This window comes from Plecotus auritus (genome assembly GCF_963455305.1).
Source record: "Plecotus auritus genome assembly, chromosome: 4".
Lineage (NCBI taxonomy): Eukaryota > Metazoa > Chordata > Mammalia > Chiroptera > Vespertilionidae > Plecotus > Plecotus auritus.
Genome location: NC_137775.1, coordinates 160,223,397 through 160,251,117, shown reverse-complemented (window position 1 = coordinate 160,251,117; position 27,721 = coordinate 160,223,397). Strand labels below are relative to the sequence as shown.

Genomic DNA, 27,721 nt, shown 5'->3' with positions numbered 1-27,721 from the left:
CCTCCCCGAGCCGCGGGCCCCGCCCCCTTAGGCCCGTCTCCACCCCGCCCCTCCCCATCGCGATGCCCTCTGCCTCAGATCCGCGCTCGCCGTCCGGCTGCTGGGCGTCCCTGCGCTGTCCGGAGGAGGCTTTGTGGCCCCGTGTCTACCAGACGTAGGTGGATGCAGTTAGCGCCGGAGGCCGGCCCAGCCCTCCCCCGGCGTCCTTCCCGCCTCCTGGGGTTGACGGGGTCGCCCGCCGTGCTGCCGCCTCCTCCACCAGGTTCGCTTGTTTCTGACGGGTCATCCGTCCAGTCGTCTAGAGGCGCGGCGGCTGCGGCTGAACCCGGACTCAGTGTCAAGCCGGGCGGGGAGGCGGCGTCAGCCCCGACTCAGCGCGCCTCGAGTCGCAGAGCCTGGTTTCCCCGCGATCACCGCAGACCCTGCGGGCGGGACACAGGCCGCAGAGGGACTTGCTAGGGTGCCGGCGGCTGGGGCGTTGGAGGGAGGGTCGGGCCAGGAGGCCCCCGCCTGGAGCGCCCCTCTTGTACTGACCCTGTGTGCTCCTCTGTTTTGCACAGACCTGTTTTATTGTGGCGAAGTTAATTTCACAGAGTGGAATTTGAAGTCTCAAATCTTGGATTTTGGGTCTGGACTGGACACTTATCAGCTTGTAAGACTTTGGTTAAATTACCTAATCCCTTTGAGCCTCAGTTTGTTCATCTATACAGTGGGGATAATTATGGGATTATAATACGGATTAAATTAAAATATTTTGTAAAGTATTTCAATTTTGTTTTGTAGATGATGAAAACGCTTCTCAAAAAAATATTGGCTTGGGTATGTTTCTGCTTGTAAACTCAAGGAAGGAGGGTAATACTTTGCATTTCTTACCCCCTGGCCATGATAGGCACTCATTGTTTAATGCTGATTTTTGACCTAATAGTTCAGAGAAGTTAGTGCTAATACAACCGTTTCGAAAATAAGTACCTGAAAGCATAGACAAGGGTGAATTGGGATCCTTTTAGCCAAAATGGAAAACAAAAAGAGATGGTTCAGGTTTGATTAGAGAGGTTTTTGTTGTTTTTCGGATGGCTTTAAATCGAAGGGCCTGGGGAGACAGTCATGGAACTATGTTTATTAGACAGTGGTAATTTTTGTCTGTAACTCAGGAAAGATGTCTGGGAGTGGGCTGCGATAAAGAAAGGGAAAATTGATTGGCTTGAGGGACATCGCACAGCCCAATCGCTAATTCTCAGTCATGGGAGTACGAGACCAATCACTAACTCTCATCTGTAGAGGTTAGCAGATTTTGAGCGGCAGGAGGAGGTGTAGTTTGGACAAATATCCAAATTCCCAAGTAGAATTTCTATTTGGGAAAAACCTATTTTCAAAATGCAAACTACAGAAAGAGAGCAAGATTTTAATGGTTTTAAAAAACGTTAAAAGGTTGAGAAACACTAATATAGTGTGTAGTTACAGTCCTGGGAGGAAATGAAATGGCCCCTAGGGGAGCTTGTGAAGTAAGAGAAGTAGTGATGAGCAGCGGGTGAGGAAATAGTGAAATAGACCGAGAAAAGGCCACAGAGTTAGGAACAGAACTGGGAACAAAACTGCTGTCAAAAGTCACAGAAGCCCAGCCGGTGTGGTTCAGTGGTTGAGTGCCAACCTATGGTTCCATTCTGGGTGAGGGCACATGCCCAGGTTGCAGGCTTGATCCCCTGTGGAGGGGATGCAGGAGGCAGCCAATCAATGATTCTCTCTCATCATTGATGTTCCTATTTCTTTCTCCCTCTCCCTTCCTCTCTGAGGTATATATATAATACATATATATTTAAAAAATAACAGAATTGAAAACACTGGGATTATGTAGGCTTCACTAACCATATGGATTTGGGTAATTTTGAGTCAATTTTAATTTATGAAAAGGGATGATAAATACTTCTCAGATGTGATGATTAAATGAAACATTCTTATTAATACAGTGCCTGGCACAGAGTGAGAGTACAGTAAGTGCTATAATTGTGGCAAACTCCACACCAGCCCCTCTATCCTCAAGAATTCAAAAACTCTTAGACTTGATTCATTCTGGTTTTTTAAGATGTCATTGGTTTCCTTAGTGAGAATTTCAGTATATTGATAAGGTAAGTACTGTACTAGGTAATGGTAGGCTTGAAGTGGAAACATATTGAGTGTACTTTTGCAAAAAATCTGTCAGTGTAGGGAATTACAATAATAGGAAGGGAAGATTGGGTCTTTGGAAGGTTTGGGGGATATGGGAAGGATTTAAACATGTTTCTATTGAAGAAAATAAAAAAATGAAGCCCATGTTATGTTCTATTGAAAGATAAATTCCCTTCCTTATTTACTATAATGAGGAAGGACAGTAATCTCGTTATCCCTCTGCTTTTAGGCACACCCTTGCCTGCATTGTGTGTGATAATGCCAAGCTATGAAAAGCAGAGTCTGTTTTACGAGATAGTGTTAGTAACTTTCTAATCTGTAACCCAAGATTAATTTTTAAAAAATTATTATTGGAACTCAAATCTTTTAATAGCCATAGGGTGAAAGACTTGGTCCTATATCTGTGCAAGTATAGAAACCTGCTCATGTATTGGTAAGAGAATAAGGTTTATGTTAAAGTATGTGTTGAAATGGGCTTCAGGTAAAAAGTATACATTCAAGAAGAATATTTGTGGTAAGAAGTTTGGCTAAAGAGTTCTATTAAGCAAAGTAGGAGAACATTGAGCAGAAGGAACTAATTAAATGAACATTTATCTGTGAATCAGAAATAATTCATTCAGCATGGGCTCTCCTTCTAGATAGTTTAATGACCTTGGGCAAGTATGACCCTTTCTATGCTATAATTTCTTCATGTATAAATGCAGACAATATCTGCTCACTGTACCTAGCAATTTTTTGTGATTGTCAAATGAGAACTAATTGACTTTTTCAGACTACCTCATACAAACACAAATATAATGTTCTTATTCTATAATCTAGACAAACGGATATATTTGTTCTTCTGTAATACCATCACTTTCCTATTTTCTTTTGCTTAAGTCTCTCCACCTGCTGGCAATTGTTCCTCTTTCCTATTTGTAGCAAGCCTAGCTTAGATGCAGCCTTTATTTCCTGCTCATTTGGGGCCTGTAATAATTCCTGTTTGGATTAATTTGCCAACTATTGATATACTATCTTCTGTGGCTACTTTTAATCTTTAATTTTCACATTTTAGAGTTTCATTACTCTGGTGAATTAGAAGGACTAAGGTTTTTCAGAAGTTAAGTTTTTAGTTTTGCAGGCCAATCATATGAAAGGATAGAGTTAGTGGCTGTGGCACTGAAGTCCATGTCTGGGAAAGCAGGAAAAATTCAGCAAGTCAAGTCATTGAACACAACCTAGGGCAGTGGTCGGCAAACTCATTAGTCAACAGAGCCAAATATCAACAGTACAACGATTGAAATTTCTTTTGAGAGCCAAATTTTTTAAACTTAAGCTATATAGGTAGGTACATTGTTATTAACTTAATGAGGGTACTCCTTCAATCGCACTGTACGTGCGCGCCCGCACGTGGTGTTTTGTAGAAGAGCCACACTCAAGGGGCCAAAGAGCCGCATGTGGCTCGCGAGCCGCGGTTTACCGACCACTGACCTAGGGGAAGGGTACAAATGGAGAAGAAGCCATACAGGAAGATTCAAAAATTGAGAGTGGAGCCCCCTGAGGCAGCATAGTTCAGAAGCTGCTGTGGCACCCGAAGCAGCTGTTAGAGATAATGAACAGGGCCCCGCCGGCTGTGGCTCAGTGGTTGGGTATCGACCTATGAACCAGGAGGTCAAGGTTCAGTTCCCAGTTGGGACAAATGCCCAGGTTGTGAGCTTTATCTCCAGTATGGGGTGTGACTGGTTCAAAGCTTATATATCATATTCTGGCCTAGACTGTAAATTCTTTTAGGGTAGGTAGTACAGAACACGTATTTGGCCATGACTGTAAAACAGTTTACTTACCTATCCCACTTCCTTCTTTCCTTCTATATTGATTGAGTACCTACAGTGTGCTATGCCAGTGAGAACTCATCATCTAAATTTAAAAAATGTTTAATACTCTTCATAATTTACATACAATAAAGCGCACCCATTTTAAACATACAGATTGATGAGTTCTAACAAATACATATGTCCATGTAATCACCACCCCATAGAACATTTATGTCCTCTCAGAAAGTTATCAGCCCTTGTTCTAATCTCCCTTTTCCCACCAGAGATAACCACTCTTCTGATTTCTGTTATCATAAGTAGTTTTGCTGGATTTCAACTTCATATAAATGTAAACATATAATTTATCTGTTTTAGATCTGAATTATTTTGCATAACAAATTATTTTATGACCCATCCATGTTACTACATACATGTTCAGTAGTTTGTTCCATTTTATTGCTGAGTAGTATTTCCATTGTGTGAATATACCACAAGTTATCTATTCAGCTGGTTGTGGATATTTGGGTTGTTTCTAAGTGTTGGGCTGTTACAAATAATGTTGCTATAAACATTGGTATTTTGGTCTTTCGTGGAAATATGTTTTTATTTTTCTTGGAATTCCTGGACCATGTGGTTACTGAATGTTTAACATTATGAGAAACTAGTGACGTTTTTAACCTTTCTCTCCAGCAATATATGAGAGTCTCACATCCTAGGCACTCACTGGGTGTGAACTGGTGTCTCATATAGTTTTTGTTTGTTTGTTTTACTTTAGAACACCACATCTTTGTTTTTTATAACATATTGCTTAATTTTTCTCTAATGGGGTTATACCCTGAAGTGATCATTTTAGTTTTATTATAAATCATACATATTAAGTATAAATGTTGCCTTTTTAAAAGCTTAATGCCATAGGATTTTGGGGAAAGTTATTGGGGAGAGATGAAACATCTTGCTCAGCTTCCAGGAGGTAGATTAAATAAAGGTTAAATTGTTATTTTTACTATTGGATTATTCATCATTATATTGCTGTAAAATGTTTATTCTGATGTCCATTACAATTCATGTGAATTCTCCCACGATCCACTTAAGGTAGCTTCTTTCAGTCTTTGAAATTTCTTTCTTTACTACAGTTCTATTTTGCCCCACTTAACAGAGTCTTTGCATATATTTTGGTCCTGATTTTTAATCATCCAGGGTTATTTTATACTGAGATAGTTTGGGAAATTTATATAATTGATTAATAGACTTATACAGTTGTGACATTCTTATTAAAGATTTGATCCTAAGCAAAATTGTGAAGTAGAACCAAATTTGTTTTATTGTTCCTATTGAATTTTATGAACATAGTGTGTACTTTAAAAAAAGTTTTTAGTAGCTAATACCAAGATATTTATCTTTTCTATTAGATGTAAGAACAGTCAGTGTTGATAGAATGATGAAAGTGAGAACTTTAATCTAGATTCTTAAATTTGACACTACTAGCAAGGTAGGTCAGCATTTGTATCAAGTAAATCCAATTAGTTTATTTCTGAGGAAAATCCCACTTGTCATGGTGTAAATTGTTTTGATATATGGCTGGGTTTGGTTTATTAGTATTTTGTTGAGAATTTCAGCATTTATGTACATACAGGATATTAGTTTGTAGTTTTCTTCTGATGTCTTTTTCTGGCTTTGGTATCAGTAATATTGGCTTCATAGAATGAGTCAGGAAGTGTTCCCTCTTCTATTAGAATACTGAAAATAATTGGTGTTAATTCTTTTTTAAATGTCTGATAGAATTTACCAGTGAAGCCAACTAGCCCTGGATTTTCTTTGTTGGGAGACTTTTTATTACTAATTAAATCTGTTATAAGGTTATAAGTCTATTTTGATTTTCTGTCTCTTCTCAAGTAAGTTTTGGTGGTTTGTGTGGTTCTTGGCATTTGTCAGTTTCATCTAGATTATATGTTGTGTTAACTAGATCAGAGGAATCTTTTCACAGTGTGTATGTATATCAAATCACTGTGATGTACGCTTTAAATATTTTATATGTCAGTTTTACCTCAAAGCTGAAATAAAAAAAGAATTCATAGTATATTAAGATTGGAAATAAAATTCTTTAATGTGATAAAAAGTCTCTGTTTAAAAACAAAAAGTCTTCAGCAAACATACTAATAGGAAATCTTAGAATTTTTTTTAATTGAGGTATGGAGCAGGTATACTTATTTTCACTACTCTTTTTCTAAAATATGTTTTTATTGATTTCAGAGAGTAAGGGAGAGGGAGAGAGAGAGACATAGATTGATCAGTTGCTTCCTGCACGCCCCCTATGCATCCTGGGGAATCGAACTTTGATCTCCTGGTTCAGAGGTCAACAATCAACCACTTAGCCCTATTGGCTGGGCTATTTTCACCACTCTTTATCTAACATTGTGTTGGAAATTCTAGCCTCTGCAATAAGAGAATTAAACTATCTCATGATGTTTGAGAATGGCAGAAATCAAATATTTGCAGACAATATAAAAAAAACTCAAGAGACTATTACTCAATAATTAGAAATAATACAAGATTATTTTAGCAAGTTTGGCTGTTAGAACTAAATGGAAGTTAGATCTAAAGGATTGCTTAGATTCAGATCAAATTTCTCTTCTCCCAAATATGCCATAGATGATGCTGGATACTTAATTTCGCATTACAAAATCAATTATTTTGACTCTTAAAATCTAAGATTGATCAGTGTGTTCAGGTTATAGAGTTGCCTTTAAAGTGAAATATAATTACTGGGATAATAGAACGTTTTTGTGCAAATACTTCCATAACTCTAAGGCTAGCATTTCTGGAGTGTCCTTCATATTTCTCAAAGCACTTATCAGAAAGCAGTCAATAAATGTTAATTTGTGTTTTAAAGTTTTGTACGTGCTCCTTTCTTTTAGGCTTGTTATCCTTTTCCTGTGTGAAAAGATAAAAAGTTTTGTTTGGTTTTCACTACAGATTTTCAGCTACTGATGTTACAAACAAAATACTGGAGCATAGAGTTGAGGAAAAGACTTAAACCAGGTAGGTACCACAGCAGTCTTGAGAAAGAAGAACACAGTTGGAGGGATCATGCTATCTGATATCAAACTACACTACAAGGCCATAGTAATCAAAACAGCATGGTACTAGCATAAAAACAGACATAATAGGTCAGTGGAACAAAATAGCCCAGAAATAAACCATGCCTTTATAGTCAGTTAATATCAGCAAAGGAGGCAAGAACATACAACGGGGTAAAGACAGTCTAGCCCCGTGGTCGGCAAACTGCGGCTCGCGAGCCACATGCGGCTCTTTGGCCCCTTGAGTGTGGCTCTTCCACAAAATACCACGGCCTGGGCGAGTCCATTTTGAAGAAGTGGCATTAGAAGAAGTTTAAGTTTAAAAAATTTGGCTCTCAAAAGAAATTTCAGTCGTCGTACTGTTGATATTTGGCTCTGTTGACTAATGAGTTTGCCGACCACTGGTCTATTCAATAAATGGTGTTGGAAAAATTGGACAGATATGTGCAAAAAAATGAATTTAGATCACCTTCTTACACCATAAACAAGAATAAACTCAAAATGGATTAAAGAATTAAATGTAAGACTTGAAACTATAAAAATCCCAGAAAAAAATATAGGGAGTAAAATCTCAGACATTTCTCATAGCAATATTTTTTCTGATATGCCTCCTGGGGCAAGGGAAATAAAAGGAAAAATAAGCAAATAGGACTACATCAAACTTAAAAGCTTTTGTACAGCAAAGAAAAACATCAACAAAATGAAAAGCAGCCCATTGAATGGGAGAACATATTCACCATTGAAAAATTGGCAGTAACCTTAATATCTAACAATATGTGACTGATTAATAAAATTAAAAACTTCAAGCATTAAAAATAATAATGTAGATCTATATTTACTGACACTGTCTATATTTTTTAAAGTGTCAAAGCGGTCTACTAAACAATATGAATAGTAGTAACTTTTTAATTTTATTTTTCAATTACAATTTACATACAATAGTAGTAACCTATTTTTGTTCCAAAGAAGTATGTACACAGATACACAAACATTTAATCATCTTTACTTAAATGTAATCTGCATGTGCAGATAATACCTACATATACATATAGGGTGGGGCAACAGTGGGTTTACAGTTGTTTGTATGGAAAATAATAAAACAATAATAATACAAGAATAAACTCTGCTTCATGTAAACACAACAGTAAATCTACTTTCGCCCCACCCTGTATATAATATATGCACACAACATTTGTATATTTACATATGTGTTTTTGTGTACGACATTTGGAGAGATGACACCTATATTTTGCCAGTGGTTATTTTGAGTAGCAAGTTTATAAGTGATTTTTATGTTTTTGTTAACTGAATTTTTAGAAAGTATATTTTGCTTTTCTCATCAAATTTTTCTAACATGCTACTTATGGAGGTTATGTGTTTTTATTTTATACCTTTGTAACAGCTTTTGGTATACAGTAAAAATAGGGTTATATTTGCTGATAACTCTGCCATATTGGAGTATCTGAGTAGTTCTTAAGAGGCTAAATTCACAGATTCTGAGTCTTATTGGTTGGTATTTTCGTTCTGTTACATAGAGTCTGTTTGCTTAATGCTTTATTAGCTGTCTTGCAAGGGCGATGCTGCTCACTGGGTTTAGCTGAAGTACCCTTTTTGAAAAATCAGAGAACATGTTCTATTAATGACAGTCGTATAATGCCTTTGTGTATAGAACTTACACATTTACTTTGGATAGTTGTCACAACATGTGCTTTGACATTAATACTGATTATTGTTTTTATAGTCTTTTAAATTTATAGCAGTGAATTTTGAAGGCATTTTCCATTAAACTTTTATTTTACATCTTGCTTTTCTTTAACAGATTTTTCTTCAATTAGTTAAAAATATGGATCCTGAATCAGAGAAACCACGGATTTGCAATGTGACACCTTTTCAACAGATTGTTGCCTCTTGTACTGGGGCCATACTGACATCACTAATGGGTAAAATAATGTTACTGATGTAGATTATGTAACTGGATGAATCAATTCATTTGAGTTTTACTATCTGTGAAATAATGCTAATGTTATTATTCATCCTTTATAAATAACAGTATCCCTCCATCAGCATAACATGAAAAGAACCCAGGACAGAATATCGAGAGACTTGAATTTTAGTCCTTGCCTTGTCATTCTCAGGGTGAATGTACTTTTGGATTGTCTCTACTTCTCTTGAGCTTCATTTTTAATCTGTAAACTAGGAGCTTATCTTAGGAGTTTTCTATGGTCCCTATTAGTATTAAAATTTTCTGACTTTTATCCTTTTTTAAAAAATAAAATTTCAGCATAATACAATATTTGGGCAATTTACAATAGCAATAAATACAAATTGTTTAACTTTTCTTATATTAATGGTGAATTTCTTAAATTTCTCTGGACCACATTTTTCTGTGGGTTTTTATTGTGTTTTAATTTATAGTCAATTTCTTGTAGACACAGCCAAATGACATAGTTAGGTGACAATTTTACATATTAATGATTTTAACTTGGCTGGTTTATTTAAATAACATAGCAGATGACTAGAACAAACAAACTAACTAGAGGCCCGGTGCACGAATTCATGCACATTGAAAGGAAATTAATTAGAAGGTGGGCAGTGGGGCGGGACTGGGAGAGACAGATGGCCAGCCACGCCCTGGAGCCAACCTCCCGTGGTCCCTTCCTGGCCTGCTGCACCTGGGATGGCACTGTGGCTCAAAAGGTGTCTGTGGAGTGAGTGGGGTCCCTCCAGCAGATGGGGTCCCTCGGCCTGGCCTGTGGGGATTGGGCCGAAACCAGCTCTCTGACATCCCCCAAGAGGTCCTAGAGTGTGAGAGGGCACTCTGCAAAGTTGCTGTTGTACAGGGTGTGGAATGCAAATACAAATGTTCAGTGCCCCAGCAACAACATAACCCATGGCCAAAAGTAGAATTGTGTGGCCCCATGAGGAATCGAGCTCCCTCTTCTCTGGTTCCAGGGTGCGTCACCCGAGAACCACCGCTGCCATGTCACTGCAGCTCGGCAGCTCCTGCTTTGAGCGTCTGCCCCCTGGTGGTCAGCGCATGTCATAGCGACCAGTAGGAGGAACACTTAGCATATTAGCCTTTTATATATATAGATTGCTTTAGGATGGTAATATGTTACTTCAGGTCAGAATGTTAGAGTTCATTGATCTCTAAAGGCCTTAGAGATCATTGTCAGATGAGGGAAAGTTTTCTTTGGTACCATTATTTGGCATTTTTTCTGCTTGGGCCAAATAGAGCATGCAAGTTAAAACCATTCTCCTTTGCTGTGCTGTTCTGAAAAGGAATAACACAGCTTGTTGGTAAAGATGCTGTATGACTAGTTCACTCAAATTTACATTAACTATAGTTTTTTTATTTGATAAAGGTAAATATAATAGATTAGGAGGACTAGTATTGTTTGATTATTGATTACTTATAATACAGTTATTCTCCATATTTAAATAGACTTTTGGACTAGTATTTTAGTTTTAATGTTAATGGAATTATAGTTGTAGAAAAATTTTAAGTGACATTTTAGAATTTGTAGCAGAAGTAATTACATTATCTTCTCATTGATCCTCTTGAAACAAAATTCAAGGGTAAAAATTAGAATGTTACATTCAAAATCACTTTAAGATAAATAATCTTACCCATTATATAGTCATGAGGAAAAGTATGGTTCAATACACAAGTTGGGGTAAAACTAGGCTTATAGTTGTTTATATGGAAAAAATACAATAATTAATAAAAAATAATATATATTCACAACTGTAAACCTACTTTTGCCCCACCCTGTATTTTGTGTTCTTTGGACAAACATTTCTCAATTTACATATATCTCTTGTTAATTGAAACTTATGTATCTTCATAGTGACACCCCTGGATGTTGTTAAAATTCGACTGCAAGCCCAAAGCAACCAATTTTCCAAAGGTATGTACTAGTTATATACTGAAAGTTTGTTAGATTTTTAAGTGTTACTGCATTCATTTTTGTTTGAATGTTAATCTTTTTTTGTCAATTTACCATAATGCAGAAGCAGGTTTTCATCACCTAATTGTATATGATGAGATCTAGGCAGAAAACAAATGTATATATAACACTTTTATAAACCTAGACTAATTAGGTAAGAGGATGATTTTTAATTTGGGGTATAATGCCTCACAAGTAAGAACAGAATTAACTTGTCAGGGGTCTTAGAATCTAGCTTGCTCTTTCGTCCAAGAGCTAAGCCAAGTCTACAACATCAATAGTCATCCTACAGTGATAGGAAACTCATTATCAGGCGCCTTGATTAATTGCCATGCAGTGTAGTGGTGTGCAACCTGAGAAGAGTAATTATATATTTTTATTAGATGGGCAAAAATGGCAATTCCTTCACCGATTTTTATAGTTTTATAAAGTTAATGGCACTTTAAAACATGTTTAAAAAGGAGAAAACTGACTGGACTGTGAGGAATTTGGCTCAGACATAAATGCCACTCTGCTGAATGTGTAGCAGTGAGATGGAATGAACAGCAGGTATATTTCAGATGAATAACAGGATAGATGGATTATAAGAAGATACTAAAAAGTAAGGTCGTTTCCTGCACATTAAAGAAAGCCTTAAAAGCAGGAAGCACTTGAGTTACATATTATGAAACTCACAGAATTATGTACGTGGTCAAACAGAGAAGATAGTTTTGGCAGCAAGAGAGTCCAATAATGGGAAGGAGTTGGTATTAGAATAAGTGGTAAATTAGGTGGGAGGTGATGAATGTCTAAACTAGCATTATTTACATTGGTCAAGAAGAACATATTTTTTCATAATCTTTTTATTTGAGATATATTTGACAAATAACACTATTAGTTTTAGGTATGCAACATAATGATTTAATATATATGTATACATGGCAAAGTGATCACCACAGTAAGTTTAGTTAACATCCATTACTTCACAAATTTACTTTTCTTGTCATGAGAACTTTAAAAATCTACTCTCTTAGCAGCATTCAGATATACATTAGATTTCATAATATATTTTTGTCTGCATTTCCCTTTCATACCACAGAGTTTTCTTGTCCAGTAGAGAAGACACTCATATTCTCATATCAAAACAGGTTTTTCTCCTTTATCTTTTCTCTCCATTCCCCCAGATAACCAAAAAAATTTTATTTCTGTTTGCATTTGCTTACTACAGTTCTGAAAACATAAAATTTGCTCACTTTTAACCACTGTGAATTTAGATCCCAATGCTGTGTCATTAAGCAAATCACATTATGTATATTTCTTCCTAAAAGGTGAGGACAAGATTATATATTTTCTTACAATTTTCTAGTCCCCTCATTGTAATTTCAGTTTCTTCATCAATAAAAATAATTGACATCAATAAAAATAATTGTGTGACATAATTGTTGACTGTTATAATCTTCTTTGTTAGGAAAATGTTTTGTATATAATAATGGACTTATGGATCATCTCTGTATCTGTGAAGAGGAAGGCAACAAAGCATGGTATAAGAAGCCAGGATATTTCCGGGGAACATTAGTAAGAAGATTATATTATGTATAATAACAGTATATTTTCTATTTTTATATTTAATCTTGTGAGTGAAAGATCTTTCAAATTACAAGACAGTAAAATTTAATCATTTAGTTAGCACTTCAATATCCAGATAAAAAGTGGATATTGAAGCAGGAAAGGCAAAGTACTTCTTTGCTTTTAACTCTTTAACTTTCTTTTCATGCTTTAAAAAAACAACAACACAACAACAACAACAAACTTTTTGTTAATCCTCACTGGAGGATATTTTTCCCATTGATTCTTTTCAGAGAGAGTGGAAGGAGGGGGAGAGACCGAGAGAGAGAGAAACATCAGTGTGAGAGAGACACATCAGTTGGTTGCATCCCGCAGAGGTGGGACTGGGAATCAAGCCTGCAACCTGAGGTATGTGCCCTTGACTGGAATTGAACCCATGACCCTTCAGTCCACACGCCGTTGCTCTAACACTGAGCCTAACCAGCCAGGGCTGTTCATGCTTTTTTATGTAGAACAAAAGGGGGGTTGTATATTATTTAAAATTTAAAAATATTTTTTGAGATCATTATAAATTATACGCCATTTTAAGAAAAATATATAGATGGATTCCAAGTACCCTTTTCCCAGTTTCCTCTAATAGTAACATCTTACAAAACAAGTATAATACCACAACCAGGATATTGGCATTGATACAGTTAAGATACAGAACAATTCCATCCCCACCGGGATCCTTCTTTTTCCCTTTTATAGTCACACCCATTTGTGCTTTCACCTGCTCTGAACTCCTGGCAACCACTGGTCTATTCTCCATTTATTTTTCTTTTTTTTTTTTTTTTTTTTTTTTTTACTAAGGTATTATATGTGTACATATCTTACCATTGCCCCCCCCCACCCCACTCCCATATATGCCTCACCCCCCAATGTTTTGCATCCGTTGGTTACTCTTATATACATGCATAAAAGTCCTTCAGTTGATCTCTTATTTCCCCCACCTCTCCCTAACCTTACTGCTGTAATTTGACAGTCTGTTTGATGCTTTACTTCCTCTGTATCTATCTTTTTGTTCATCAGTTTATAAATGTTTTTCATTATCCCCAAATGAGTGAGATCATGTGGTATTTTTCTTTCATTGACTGGCTTATTTCACTTAGCATAATGTTCTCTAATTCCATCCAGGTGCCTACAAATGGTAGTAATTCCTTCTTTTTTATGGCAGCATAGTATTCCATTGTGTAGATGTACCATAGTTTTCTGATCCAGTCATCTGCTGACGGGCACGTAGGCTGTTTCCAAATCTTAGCTATGGTAAATTGTGCTGCTATGAACATAGGGGTGCATATATCCTTTCTGATTGGTGTTTTATTCTCCATTTATATAATTTTGTAATTTCAAGAATATTATTTAAATAGGCTCATAACATATATAATATTTTGGATTGGCACTTTTCACTTATGTAGAGATTCATCCACATTGTTCCATGTTTCAATAGTTTGTTTCTTTTTATACTATTCCTTGATATAGATATTGAGTTTCCAATTTTTAGCTATTTTGAATAAAGCTGCTACATACATTCATTCACATATTTTGATGTGAAAGTAAGTATAAAAAAACTACTCTTTGTTTTTCTCTATGAACACTTCATTCTGAAGAACTTCTTTAGCATTCTTTAATAAAGGTATTTTGTCAGAGTATTCTTTCAATTTTTGTTCATCTAAAATGTACTTATTGAGCATTTTTTCAAGCGTATTTTTGCTGCATATAGAATCCTGGCTTAACGTTTTTCCTGTACCATTCTCTCTTCTTTCACCTATGACTTACTGAAATAAGGTTGTTATACTATTTTATACATGGTGGGGCAAAAGTAGGTTTGCAGTTGTTCATGTGGAAAATGAAGAAATAGCAATACAAGAATAAACTCTGTGTTTTGCATACTCACCACTGTAAACATACTTTGCCCTATCCCACTGGTCAGCCAACTGCGGCTCGCAATCCACATGTGGCTCGCGAGCCGCGGTTTGCCGCTCTGTTGAGTAATGAGTTTGCCGACCACTGACCTAGACTCTCGATTGCAATAATTACAGGCTGTTGTTGTTTCTTGTGATTAAGCCCCTATCCCAGTGGTCGGCAAACTCATTAGTCAACAGAGCAGCAAACCGCGGCTCGCAAGCCAGTTTGCCGACCACTGCCCTATCCTGTATTTCCCTTCAGGTTTAAATCCATTGACTTGCTCTTTGCTGTTTCTATTCTGCTGTGAAGCCCACTTTTAGTAAATTTTTCACTTCAGATGTAGAGTTTTCATTTGGCTGGTTTTTTTATAGTAACTTTTTTTTTGAAATTCCACTTTTGTTCATTCATTCTGCATATATCATGTTTTAAATTCTTGAACATGTTTATAATGGCTGCTAATTGTTTCATCTGAATCATGTTTGTTGGTTTCTACTCACTACCTTTTTTTTTAGTATGAGCACATTTTCTTGTTTCTTTTTGTTTAATGAATTTTGACTGGGTAGTGGATTTGCGAATGATTATTATAAAGACTCTGGATTCTTTTATATACTTCTGAAGAGCCAGTTTTGTTCTAGAAGGCAGTTAACTTTGGCTGGATTCAAACTTAAACTGGTGCTTCCCTCTGGTGGACTGCAGGACCCTGTGGTCTTCCGCTGAATTGCATAATTTAGTAGAGAGCCAAGTTTTGTGGCTGCTACTGCATGCAAATTGGGGGCTTATGCCTTGGTAGTGCCTTCCTTTCAGGATTTGCCCCCTAGCCGTCTGATTATTCTTCCTGCCTGGACTCTGTACTTGCCATCTCAACCAGCTAACTGTGCTGTGGGTTTTTTGCCACTTCCATAGGCAAAAAAGCTGCAGATTTGCAAATCTCACTCGTTGCACTTTGTCCTTTAACAGCAGATTTCCCTTTAGTTTTTGCCTGGTTTTGGTTCCTCTTCAGAGATTTCAAATATTGGGTTTAAATGATATTTTCCTCAGATTTCATAATTGGTGAGCAGAATTAATCTGACAAATTCTCTGCCATTATTCCACTTTATTTTTATAATAATTTTTGAAAAACTTGGTTTCTTAGAACTAATTAGAACAATCCAAAGCTGAATAATACAGACTTTATTCTGTAAGCTGAAAGTATTATCCAGAATCCTTTACTTGTGTTTGAAAGTTAAGGACAATTCCTTAGGAAAAAAAAAAAAAAAAAGATTGGCCACACATACATCTGAGAAACTTGTATTTTAGAAATAAACACTTGAATCAAATTACCAGTTATTAGTATAAACTTTTTGTATATCAGGTTTAGGAATATATTTTGACTACTATTCTCTATTATAATTTTAGGACGCATTTTTGAAAATCATTCGAAATGAGGGCATTAAATCCTTGTGGAGTGGCCTTCCCCCCACCTTGTAAGTTGAAATTTAGTATTTTCTTTTACTAAATGATAGTGTTGTTTTGTTTTGCATTACAGCATGATTAAACAAAACGGTGCATTTTTAATATTAGAACTTTTTCATATTTTAAAACATTGTTTTGTGAGTCCCACAACCACCAACACATTTATGATTTGCTAGAAGGACTCACAGGACCTAAAGAAGGTTATACTCCCGTCTATGGTTTAGTAAAGGAAAAAGACACAAAAGAAGTTGGCCAGGCAGTCGGCTCAGAGTCCTCCCTCACAACATTGCACAGGATGTGCTTATTCTTTTTTTCCTTTTCTATTTTTGTTTTGTTTTATTTTGGGGGGGCGTGTGATTTGTGTGCTTATTCTTTCAGCATTGAACTACAGCAGTCTGTGTAAAGTGTTTCCTAGGGCTTTTATTGAGGGTTGATCACACAGGCATAGTCTGTGTTTGTGAACAACTCTGATTACCAAAACTCCAGACCCCTAAAAGGAAAGCAGATGTTTACCAAATATCATATAATTTGTATAAATAAATCCAGAGGTTGAAATAATGCTCCAGGTATACCGAAAAACCTTATAATGGGGAATATTCCAAGGGCTACATTTCTTGAAGTCAGCCAGAGGTCAAGCATGCAAATAATGCCTTCCTGAACATATAGAAGATTTGAGCAACCACGCTTGTTGTGTTGTCTGTGGTGCACAAGCATAACTTTCATGTTCAGAAATTAAGAATTTGGTGTTTGTTTTTCACTAAAATAAGGAGATACTGTGGTAAGTATACTTTTCCTTTTCCAGATAATTTTAATTTTCTAACAAGCTATTATATGAATTAATGTGATAAACTAGTAAGGCCAAATTAAAAATCCCAACTAATAACTTGCCCTTATATACCTCATTTCTTTCAAACTTATCTTTTGGTAGTCAATTTAGAGGCATATATTTTAACTGCATAAGGTTATAAAGTTAGTGATTAGATCCAACAGTTAATTGTATTTCTAAATCCTCATCATCAAACTTCATTTTAGAACATTAGGCATTCCAAAATATGGTCTGTGAATGTACTTTAGCTAGTCTATTAACATAGAAAGGTTTTTTGTTGCATTAACATTTATGACATAACAGTGTCTGCAACTGTATTTAATTTAATTAATAATTCCCTGTTGATATTTTCATTTAAAAGAATGTTCTCAGAAATTCCTCAGTAGTAGTATTTATAAGCATGGCATCATTAGTGGTAATTTATTTCCAGTTTTGTAAGGCGGTATGGAATATGGTCCATGTTTCAAAAATAGTTCCAATTGCTCTTATACTTTTTAATTCAGTGATTTTTATATTATGGTAAATATAATTGGGAGGGAAGATTTGGGAGACCAGAAACAGATAGAACAAGACTAGGCGATAGAGACGTGTTCTCATTTATCTTTTACTATTTATGATCTGACTGGTACTCTAACTTATTTTCACAACTAGAATGTAAACTTCTGGAGGGCAGATACCTATTTTAAAAACCTAATAAGTTAATAATATTTAAAATAAAAGAAAAATTGATTTCATGGGCTGATTCATTATGGTTTTTATCTTGTACAAAATATAAGGAATTTAGCTTTATTTTTAAATATTTTGATAATTTTATGTAAATTTTTTTGTTTGTGTGTTTCTAACAGAGTAATGGCAGTTCCTGCTACAGTTATCTATTTTACCTGCTACGATCAATTAACTGCTCTCCTGAAATCTAAATTAGGAGAAAATGAACGCCATATACCAATTGTTGCAGGAATTGTGGCCAGATGTAAGTAATACCTTTATTATATTTTCATTTTGATTTCTGCTTAAAGAATCTTTTACAATTTTGACATTCACAGAGAATTTGTATATATATTTTGCATTTGTAGTTTTTACTGATTTGTTAATATTTATACTCTAGAAGTCATATGGCATGGTAATTGCTATCAGAATGAAATGGGATCAACCCATTCCTGTTGACTCTCGAACAGAGATTTTAAAATGAATTTAGGTTTTAGACTAGATTCTAGATTTTAAGTTTAGTTGCGTGCCTCTGACCAGAATCAAACTCAAGACCCTTCAGTCCAAGGGTCTTGACCAGTGAGCAAACTAGCTAGGGCTAAAAACAGACTTTTAAGAAATACCTTTATCAAGGAAGATAAATCTGCACCAGTATGTTGGCATTAGATATTTGATGTTAAGGTTTGCAGACTTTTCAGAATAGAAGTTTAAATATAAAATGCATGAACTATTAATTTTACATGTGTATTTGCATAGTACATGGCTCTGGTTTTGTTTTTTAATATTTGCTTGTTTGTATTAGTTGGTGCAGTAACTGTAATAAGTCCATTAGAATTGATAAGAACCAAGATGCAATCTAAGAGGTTTTCTTACAACGAGCTGCATCAATTTGTCAGCAAGAAAGTGTCCAAAGATGGTTGGATTTCCCTTTGGAGCGGCTGGGCTCCGACTCTTCTTAGAGATGTACCATTCTCAGGTAGGATTTATCTTACTAATATCTGCTAAATTTTAATTAGCTTTTTTATATATTACTTTAAAATCAACTATATTTTAAATCCCTTAAGGCTAAGTGTGAGCTCTCTTTAGTAACCAAAACTCCTAGATCAGTGTTGGGCTCTCAAAGCTTTATGAGTCTTTATTGAATAAATAGTTTCTAATTTAAGCCTGGTTTTATTTTCTTCTTGTGTTTAATTTCTTTTCCAACATTAATTGGTATTTATTTGCATTTAGATAATGCAAGCTATCTTTAACTTATTCTAAATAAGTTATAATTAGCAAGGTAAGTAAACTACTATAAATAAAAATATCACAAAATACATCTAAGATTGCCTGTGAATAATATTGACTGCTATTTTTTTTAATTATCAAAGATAAAAACCTCCCCCATTAAATGAGTGTCCTGTAAATAAGATTGTTATAAAACTGATAGAAGATTGTGCTAATTGTTGAATTATGAAAAGGGTGAAAATCATGAAAAAGACGTTTAAAGTTAACTTGTAGAATGTGCATAGTTCAGTACCATTTCTCTTGTGTATCATTGGAGTTTTCCTTTAAGACCTGAAAGAAATAATTATTAAGAACCTTTGTATTAATGTTCTGCTTTCTTTTTTCCTCTTGAGTTAATCCTTTTTTTTGTTGTTGTTCTTTTATTCATATCTCTGTACATCTTTCCCTTTTCATTAGTATTTTTCTCCAACATTGTGATCAGTTGTTATGCTGTTTAGAAACATACAGTGTGTAATTAATCATAGATTCCTAGGCCAAGTGTATTTTTAATTTTTGTATTATATATTTGTCATAAGAAAGGTAACACAGATATAAAATACAAAGTATTCTAATAAAATGAATACTTATGAAGTCACCACTTCAATATATGAATTAGAACACTGCAATTTTTAAAAGAATTGGATATTACCAAATGAAATTTTAAATATATGTTTATGTGAACCAGCACATCTAATACTGGAGAAATTCTTGTACACTAAGAGACTATTCACAGCAGCACTGTCTACTTGCTTACTCACACATAAACAAGAGTAAAATTAAAAGGACAAATTACCCTTCCCAGCACTTTCATTGTTGCAGTTCTTAATTTTTGTTTATCTACTAATTTAAAGTGGTAATCTCACTTTAACTTATATTTTTCTGATTATTGCTGAGGTTGGACACTATTTCATTGGCCATTCATGTATCCATAATTGATTTGGGTTATGGAGTGAATAAGTATTTGTTTCCCCCTGCAAGTGGGTAGTTACCCCAGCATCATTTACTGAATAACCATACTTTCTGCAGTGATTTGCAGTATCACCTCTGACAAACCAAACTTTCACTAGCCAGTTTGCCTAACCCTGTGCTAATACTATAGTACTGTCTAAATTACTAGAGCATTATAAAAGAAAACTTAATATTACCTTATTTCCCCCCCTAGGAATGTCATATCTCTTTATTATATAACTCTTCTTTAAAGTGTTTTAGCAGAGATTTAAAATTTTCTTCATGAAGGTTTATGCCACTTAAAAAAAAAAGATTTATTTCTAGATATACCCACCCATCCCCAATTTCTGGTAGCTATTTTAAAATCTATTATTTTTCCCTAGCTGGTTTGGCTCAGTGGCCAGAGCGTCAGCCGGAGGATTGAAGGGTCCCGGGTTCGATTCCAGTCAAGGGCACATGCCTGGGTTGCAGGCTCGGTCCCCAGTAGGCGGCCTGCAGGAGGCAGCGGATCAGTGATTCTCTTATCATAAATGTTTCTCTCTCTTTCTCCTTCTCCTTTCCTCTCTGAAATCAATAAAAATATATATTTTTAAAAATCTGTTATTTTAAAAAAGTTCCTAAATCCCTTTGTGCCTGAGGCATTGTTACAGTAGATTTTTCTCTACTGGCTTATGGTTAGCTACTTTTAAAACTGTTATAATTCTAATTTGTCTTCATATCTTCTGGGTTTTCTATGTAGACATTAATATGTAAATTATAGCTACTTTGTTTCTTTACTTTTAATCATTATAGCTTTATTTTTTTTCTATCTTATGGACTGCCTAGTAATGTTTTGAAAAGTAGTAATGATAATGTTGCATACTTATCATTTTCCTTGTTCTAAAGGAAATAGTTCTGTTGTTTCACCATAAATAATTATTTTTGGTATAAGTTCTTGATGCATACCCTTTATCAAGTTAAAGAACTCTTTTAATCCTAGTTTTCCAAGAAATTTCTTTGTTTGCTTTAAATAGAAGTGGTCCCATGGTTCTGTCAAAATGGCATGTGGCATCTAAAGGGTTTATTATAGATAAACCAATTTAGTCATAGCAAATGATTTTTTATGAAACATCTCTGGCTTCAGTTGATTTCTCTTATTTAATTTCTGTAGGATTGTATACCTATGTTCATGAATGAGATTGGCTTGTACTTTTCCTTTCTGCTACTGTCTTTGTTGGATTTTGGAATTAAAGTCCTATTTCACTGATGCATAGAGTTTTTGTTTATAAGACTGCTATAATATTATTGAGAATTTGGTTTCTTTTTAAAAAATCTTATCTAGTATGTGTTTAAACAGAAAACAAGATATGTAAAGGTTAGAATGTCTTTTCCTTTATTAGATAACCTCACAAATATTTTCTCTAAGGTCCGCATTTCATTTCTAAATATGCATTCATTTCATTCTGTTTTTATAGCAATGTACTGGTATAACTATGAACTTTTAAAGAAGTGGTTGTGTGAGAAATATGGTTTATATGAACCCACATTTATGATCAACTTTACTTCAGGAGCATTGTCTGGTTCTGTAAGTTTACTCTTTTGTTGTTAATATGTCAGAATGATAATTGTCTTATTAAAACAGAACAAAATATTACATAGCATTTCATGTCTATTGAGATAGCACTTTAGAGCTGCATTGCTTTAAAATTTTTCTGAGTGTTTATTATCCTATTTTGAGGGAATAAGTTACTAGCCATTCAAATACTTTAAAATGCTCTTTGTATCTGTTTTTATTACATATACATTATTATATTCTGAACTTTTGGACTTGTTTGATAACTACAGTTATAATTATAGTAGTTTAAATAGTGCTTTGTTATTACAAGGTATTTTGCAATTTGTTCATTAACTGCCTGATTAGGTAATATTTAATAGAGTGTCATCTCATATGTATAATTGAATTGAATAATTATATTTCATTCTCTTCTGCTAATTTGTTTCTTTGGAAACATTTTAACTAAGTACTTTAGAACAAATTTTTTAATTGATTTAAGATAGAAACATTGATTAGTTCCCTTACTTATGCATTCATTGGTTCTTATATGTGCGCTGACTGGGAATTGAACCTGCAACCTTGTTGTATCGGGGCAGCACTCCAAAAGAGCTCCCTGGCCTAGGCTGGCTGAGCACTTCTTAAACGAATTTTAACAAATTTAACAAAAGAATTCTACAATCGGAAGGGAGGAATGAGAATGACCATTTTTTGGGGTAGTAGAGAGTTCACCTTTTCCCACCCATTCACTTAATAAAAAGTCATGTAGTAGACTTTATGCAGATTCATATCATCATGATCTTGGCCACAAAGAGTTTTCTTGTATCCACATACTTACAAAATGAATTTGTGATGACTTAGAGTGAGGTGTTGACACATTGGAACCAAATGAAAACAAGAGTGAAGAAGATCACTGATGGAGACCTGCAAGAAAATATTGGAATAATTGTATCAAAAACCTAGGCTAAGAAAGCTACTGTGACTGAGTTCAAAATTCAGCTCTGAATATACCCAGGTCTGAGATTTATTAAACTAAGCCTAGTGGGTTATAAGCATACTGAGGCAAAAGAGCAATTACTTTTTTTAGCAATTTAAATAGTTTCAATGCCAGCAAACTTTTCTCATTATCCCTCTTATTTGTGAGGTGATTAAATTAACTTAATTGTATTTAATTTATATCTTAATCCATTATGAAGAAAAAAAAAGTACCGTTTATTTTTAGAAATTCCTAACAGTTGGAATGACATCAATTAACTTACAAATAAATGCTATCTAAGAAAAATGTGTAATAATGGCTTTAGCCTGTTTTTCCAGTTTTCCAGTAAAATGAAGGAAAGTGTTTTCTTATTTTACTAATTCTGTTTAACATAAAAAATATATTAAAAAATTTTAATGCTCTAGAAAATATTGCTGTCTTTTGACTGTTTTCAAATAAAAATTTGTCTTTGCAACAGAAAAATTATGTCAGTGGCCCTGGGTAGCTCAGTTGGTTGGAGCGCTGTTCGGTACACCAGAAGGTTGTGGGTTCGGTTTCTGGTCAGGGCACTTACCTAGGTGTGGTTTTGATCCCCAATTGGGGCATATGTGGGAGGCAACTGATCAATGTTTCTCTCTCACATCAATGTTTCCCTCTCCCTTGCTCTCTCTCTCCAATCAGTAAAAACATATCTTCATGTGAGGATTTAAAAAAAAAAAGTATGTCAGTGGACAATGTCTGGGCTTCCTGTCAGAAAACCACATCATTTTAGAAAATGTCAAAAAGCCATTTAACAAATATAACATCATTGCTATTTTTTTCCTACTACATGCTAGATTGTGTAAGTGGAGACACAATAATTGAGAGATCTTTGAATCCGATTTCATTTCAAGAACTTAAGTCAACATTTTTCAGGTGAAATAAAATATAAATGATTTTATGGGTCATTTTCTAAGTATATTGATCAAATGAGAGTCCAGAAGCGAAATAAAAGGTCAGGTTTATTTACTGTAAATGGCTTTTATATCAAACTAGAGGCCTGATGCACGAAATTCGTGCAAGAGTAGGCCTTCCTTCCCCGGCTGCTGGCACTGGCTTCCCTCTGGCATCCAGGACACGGGTTTCCCTCCAGCTGCCGGCAGGCACCCAGGACCTGGGCTTCCCTCGCAGTCCCTGCTTCGTCCGGAAGGACATCCAGTCTAATTAGCATATTACGCTTTTATTATTATATATATTATGAGACATTCTTAAGGGCATTTAATTATTCTTTAAAAAAAACTTTCCTTAATTAGGTCATTGTGAAAATAATTGTTAAGTTGGTTCATTTTGAGATGAACTAGATATATAGGTATATAGAACTAAAAGTTCAAAGTCCATTTTCTTTAATTTTTTATTATGTTTTTTTAAACATTTGTTAGAAAATTTTAAATGCTTGCTAGATTTGAGAATTTCTGCTTTAAAATAGGTATTATACCTTCATGTATAGTAAAGGAATAATGCAACACAGGAATGTCAGGGTTTGCAAACACTAGTTTTCAAGTCAGAGAATTCTGGTTGGAATTACGTCTCTGCCACTAGGAGTTGTGTGACCTCAGGGGAGTAGGGGAACTTTTCTGAGACTTTTTACTTATTCCTAAATTTTCAGAGAAATACCTAAGACATATATCTATTTTCTTTAATAAAAGCTTTTCTTTAAATATATCTGGTTTTATTGTATGTGTTAGTTATGATTTTTAGTATTATCCTTATTAAATAATGTGCTAATTAAGAGAATGTAATTTTAGGAAAAATTTAAAGGCAGATTTAAATCAATCAATTTTACTTTTTGATAGTTCGCAGCTGTTGTAACTTTGCCATTTGATGTGGTAAAAACACAAAAGCAGACACAACTTTGGATGTATGAAAGTCATAAAAGTAAGTTTAATTCATTTAAAACATTTTTAAGATACCATGAAAATTTCTGTTTTTCTTTCCAGATATTGAGTTAGGAATATCTAGAATAGGGATAAGATTTTTTTTCCCTCTGCTTTACTCTTTAACTGAAACTAATATACTCTTAGATAGGAATATCCAGGAAAAAATACTGTAAACCCAAACAAAAAAAAATTAAGAAATCAAAGTCTGTATATTTTGCCTGCTATCAGTTAAGTCTTATACCTGTTCTATGTAGAAGATTAAATTATATAAGGTTTTTGTTTTTGTGGGTTTTTTTCCCAAAAAAATCTGGACAAGTCAGGGTGAAGGATAGTAAATTGCTGGGAAACCTTTTTCTCTTGTGTGTTTTGTTTCATTAGTATGCCTGTACATTTTATTATTTTCCTGTTTACTTTAGCTTTCCTTTTTTAATGTTTTTCCCTACCTATTATCCCATCTATTTTTACTTTATAACCTGTAATTTCTTCTAGAACAAAAGTGTACCCTTGGTTGCATACATTAGATCTAGTCTTTCAGCATCATCTGTAGAAAGTGTCACAAACCCACTGGAAATTATCCATTACAAAGTTGTGTCAGAGGCCTTGTGATAAGCCTATTATAATGTAAATAAATTGTTCCCCACCAGAATAATATTTTTGCATGCACAGTAAAATAGGTATTCTAATGTTAAAAGAAACATTAATTATAGACCTCTGAAAATAAATCTGATGAGTATTAGTGACAGCTTTGTCCTTAACTTACCAAAATGTAGTCCCTTCTCCACTTCCCTGTTTTAGGTGCAAGCCTTCTAGCTGCCTAAGCCCTACCATCATTAATTCATTCATTCATTCAGAGAGAGGAAGACAGAGACAGAGAGACATCTGTCTGTTATTGCACTTATATATTCATTGGTTGCTGCTTATATGTGCCCTGACCAGAGATCAAACCTGCAAGCTTAGCATATCAGGATGACATTCTAACCGACTGACCTACCTGGCAAGGGTCTCATTCATAAGCTTTATGTTTGAACCTCAGTGCCATCTATTTTTGCTGATTTTTTAAAATATACAAATTAATTTTTTTCTATTTTTCAGTTATTTGAGTGGTTGCAAGTAAGTGAAGTGTTACTGTTAGTTACAGGATAGATCTGCCCTTTGGAGGAGATAGGACTGACCTAATATATTTCATCTGGCACATCTATTCAGAAGGGTTTTAATAAAGCAGAACCTTACTAGGGAGAATGAGCTATTATCCTCAGAAACTCTTTTTAGAAAATAAATGTTTTTTAATGTGTGCAATAAAAATTTAATGAAAATGATTATCAGGACTTCTCTTTGGCTTTGGGAACCACATGAATATTTCTATATATCTTTAAATTTTTTCATTATGAAACTTTTTAACATGTGGAAGCAAGTATAAAGGACACCTACTACCAAGCTTAAGAAACAAATATTATCAGTCCAGGAGAAGTCTTTTATATATTCCCCCTTGATTGCATTTAGTTCTATACCTTTAAACTTACAGCCTTTTAATAATTTTTCTTTTTAATGAATCCAACTTTTACAAATAATATTTAAAATAACTTTTTAGACAAACTTTTTATTATATTGAAATGATACATCCCCAAAGGCCATGCACTACTTTATGTGTTTATCTGTATTAGAAATTAAGGGGTAATTCATAATGCTATCATTTTTTTTAACATTTAGTTTCTATGCCTTTGCATATGTCAACCTGGGCTATAATGAAGAACATTGTTGCTAAGAATGGGTTTTCTGGATTATTTACAGGTAAAATATTTGCTTTACCAAATCGTTGAGTAAAATTATTACTTTTACTTTTAAATCTGTCCTTCCTAAGTTAATTATTCAGCAGTAAATTATTGAAAATAATTCACATTTATGATTTCCTCCTAAACATATTTTCTATAGGTTTAAAAATGTTAAATGACAATTGATTTACTCTCAATAAGATAAAATTTCTATGTAAAGTAACGGAGTTAAATTGAGGAGGTTGGGAGTAAGTTTGTCTTGTTCTTGAATACCAGTATATGGCACAATATTTGATGTATCACTTCATTTAATTTGGTCATCAGAATAAAACCAAATCAATAAGTATTTTAAAATAAGGTAAAATTCGTTCTGATATTTTTCTGTTCTCTTTGCAGGCCTAACTCCCCGTTTAATTAAAATTGCTCCTGCTTGTGCCATCATGATCAGTACATATGAATTTGGAAAGGCTTTTTTCCAGAAACAAAACACTCAAAAACAGCAATTGTAGTGATGCTGCTTCAGCTTGAAATAGCCATGGCCAAATAAGATGGAGACTCTTAGGCAAGAGCCTTTCTTTTGTCTTATAATTGTTTTGTATCTTTCTTGCCAATAATTTAAATGAATAGAAATTTCTACCTTGACACTAAATCATAATCCTTATTTTAAAATACATTGTGTATTCCTAATTTTTGAGATAGTGAAAAAGATACTTCAGAAATCACAACCACTGAGCATTTTATAAAGAAAAGAAAAATTATTCTTTAACACTTGGAAGCAATAATCTCGTGAGAGTTTGATATTAAAGATCCTGTATTATATACTGATACTACAAGGGGGTGTGGTTTACTGATTGTATTAAATGTTCACTAAAGTCAAGCTTGGGTGTAGAGTGGAAAACAACATTGTATTTAGACAAGTAAAAATAATGTTGTGGCACAGGAAGGTCATCTGGTTTCACCATGTGATAATTCAGGTGTCACTGTGGAGTTCTCTAGGTTACTCTATTGGCTTGTTCTGTTATATTTGATATTATTAATACAACGTCAGTTACAAAATATTTCCAAAATTTCCCTTGATGATATGCATCTCACATTAGTATGCTAGAACAAGAGACTACACATACAGTTTCCTTGAAGAAATAGCTTTTGGTCACTGTAGGCTAATGCCTAAGTAATTTAGCTTATGACTATAGGAATGAAAATAAAAAGATTATGGCAGGACAAGAAATGATATTTTTAAAAATATTTGATTGATTTTCTTAGGATATACATAAGAAAAGCACTTTATTGCAATCTATGTGTATTTTATGAAAATGTGAAACATTTTCCCCCTAAAATAGGTAATATGTTTAGGTGTTAAAGTTCTGATGTTCACAGAGGAATTAATGTATTTGTATTATAGTAGAAAAAAAGTTCATATGTCTTACCAGAAATAAACTATATGGGATTTGTATATAACCTTTTGTTTTTATCCTGTGTTGATTTACCTTAAATTTGCAACATAAATATCCATAAAAATATAATTATTTTAACTTATACTTCCATTAAAATATTTTGCTTAAGTTAAAATTATCACTGTATCTTTAGCTAATGTTTTCATAAAATGTGTGTAAGAATGTTTATCTGGAACACTGGAACAGTATTAAATTTACCTTGGTTTTGTTATGCTTCTTTTTGATAACTTATTGGTAGAAAAAGGCAGAAATATTGAGATTTAAAACAATGCTTCAAAAAGCAATCACATATTTCAACTTCCTTATCACTTATAAATACCAGAAGGGAAATTTCCACCCATCCCCCAATACTGATTGCACTTGTGGGAAATTCTTATGATTTATGACTAAAATAACATATATA

The 27,721-nt window shown here is 34.3% G+C and overlaps 1 protein-coding gene across 5 annotated transcripts; it reads left to right on the top strand.

Moving 5' to 3' along the window:
• The first annotated feature begins 56 nt into the window (after positions 1-56).
• Positions 57-27,721, top strand: SLC25A40 (solute carrier family 25 member 40). Of its 5 annotated transcripts, XM_080666802.1 has the most exons (13): positions 57-154; positions 561-652; positions 6,930-6,995; positions 8,853-8,973; positions 10,885-10,944; positions 12,431-12,537; positions 15,871-15,938; positions 17,599-17,723; positions 18,261-18,434; positions 21,127-21,236; positions 24,012-24,093; positions 25,803-25,883; positions 26,261-27,721. In XM_080666802.1, exons 4-13 carry the CDS (start codon positions 8,877-8,879, stop codon positions 26,371-26,373), a joined length of 1,017 nt encoding a protein of 338 aa, XP_080522928.1. In that variant the 5' UTR covers positions 57-154; positions 561-652; positions 6,930-6,995; positions 8,853-8,876; the 3' UTR covers positions 26,374-27,721. The 5 variants fall into 5 exon arrangements, with proteins under 5 accessions (XP_080522928.1, XP_080522931.1, XP_080522929.1 ...); XM_080666805.1 differs by lacking the exon at positions 561-652 and having other exon boundaries at positions 67-262; positions 8,869-8,973; XM_080666803.1 differs by lacking the exon at positions 561-652 and having other exon boundaries at positions 96-154.

Excerpts from the sequence above, each read along its gene's own strand:
- SLC25A40 (XM_080666805.1), top strand. The coding sequence starts at position 163 with ATGCAGTTAGCGCCGGAGGCCGGCCCAGCCCTCCCCCGGCGTCCTTCC. Across the intron at positions 24,094-25,802 it reads GATGTATGAAAGTCATAAAA|TTTCTATGCCTTTGCATATG; the intron begins GTAAGTTTAATT and ends TTTAACATTTAG. Across the intron at positions 25,884-26,260 it reads GTTTTCTGGATTATTTACAG|GCCTAACTCCCCGTTTAATT; the intron begins GTAAAATATTTG and ends TTCTCTTTGCAG.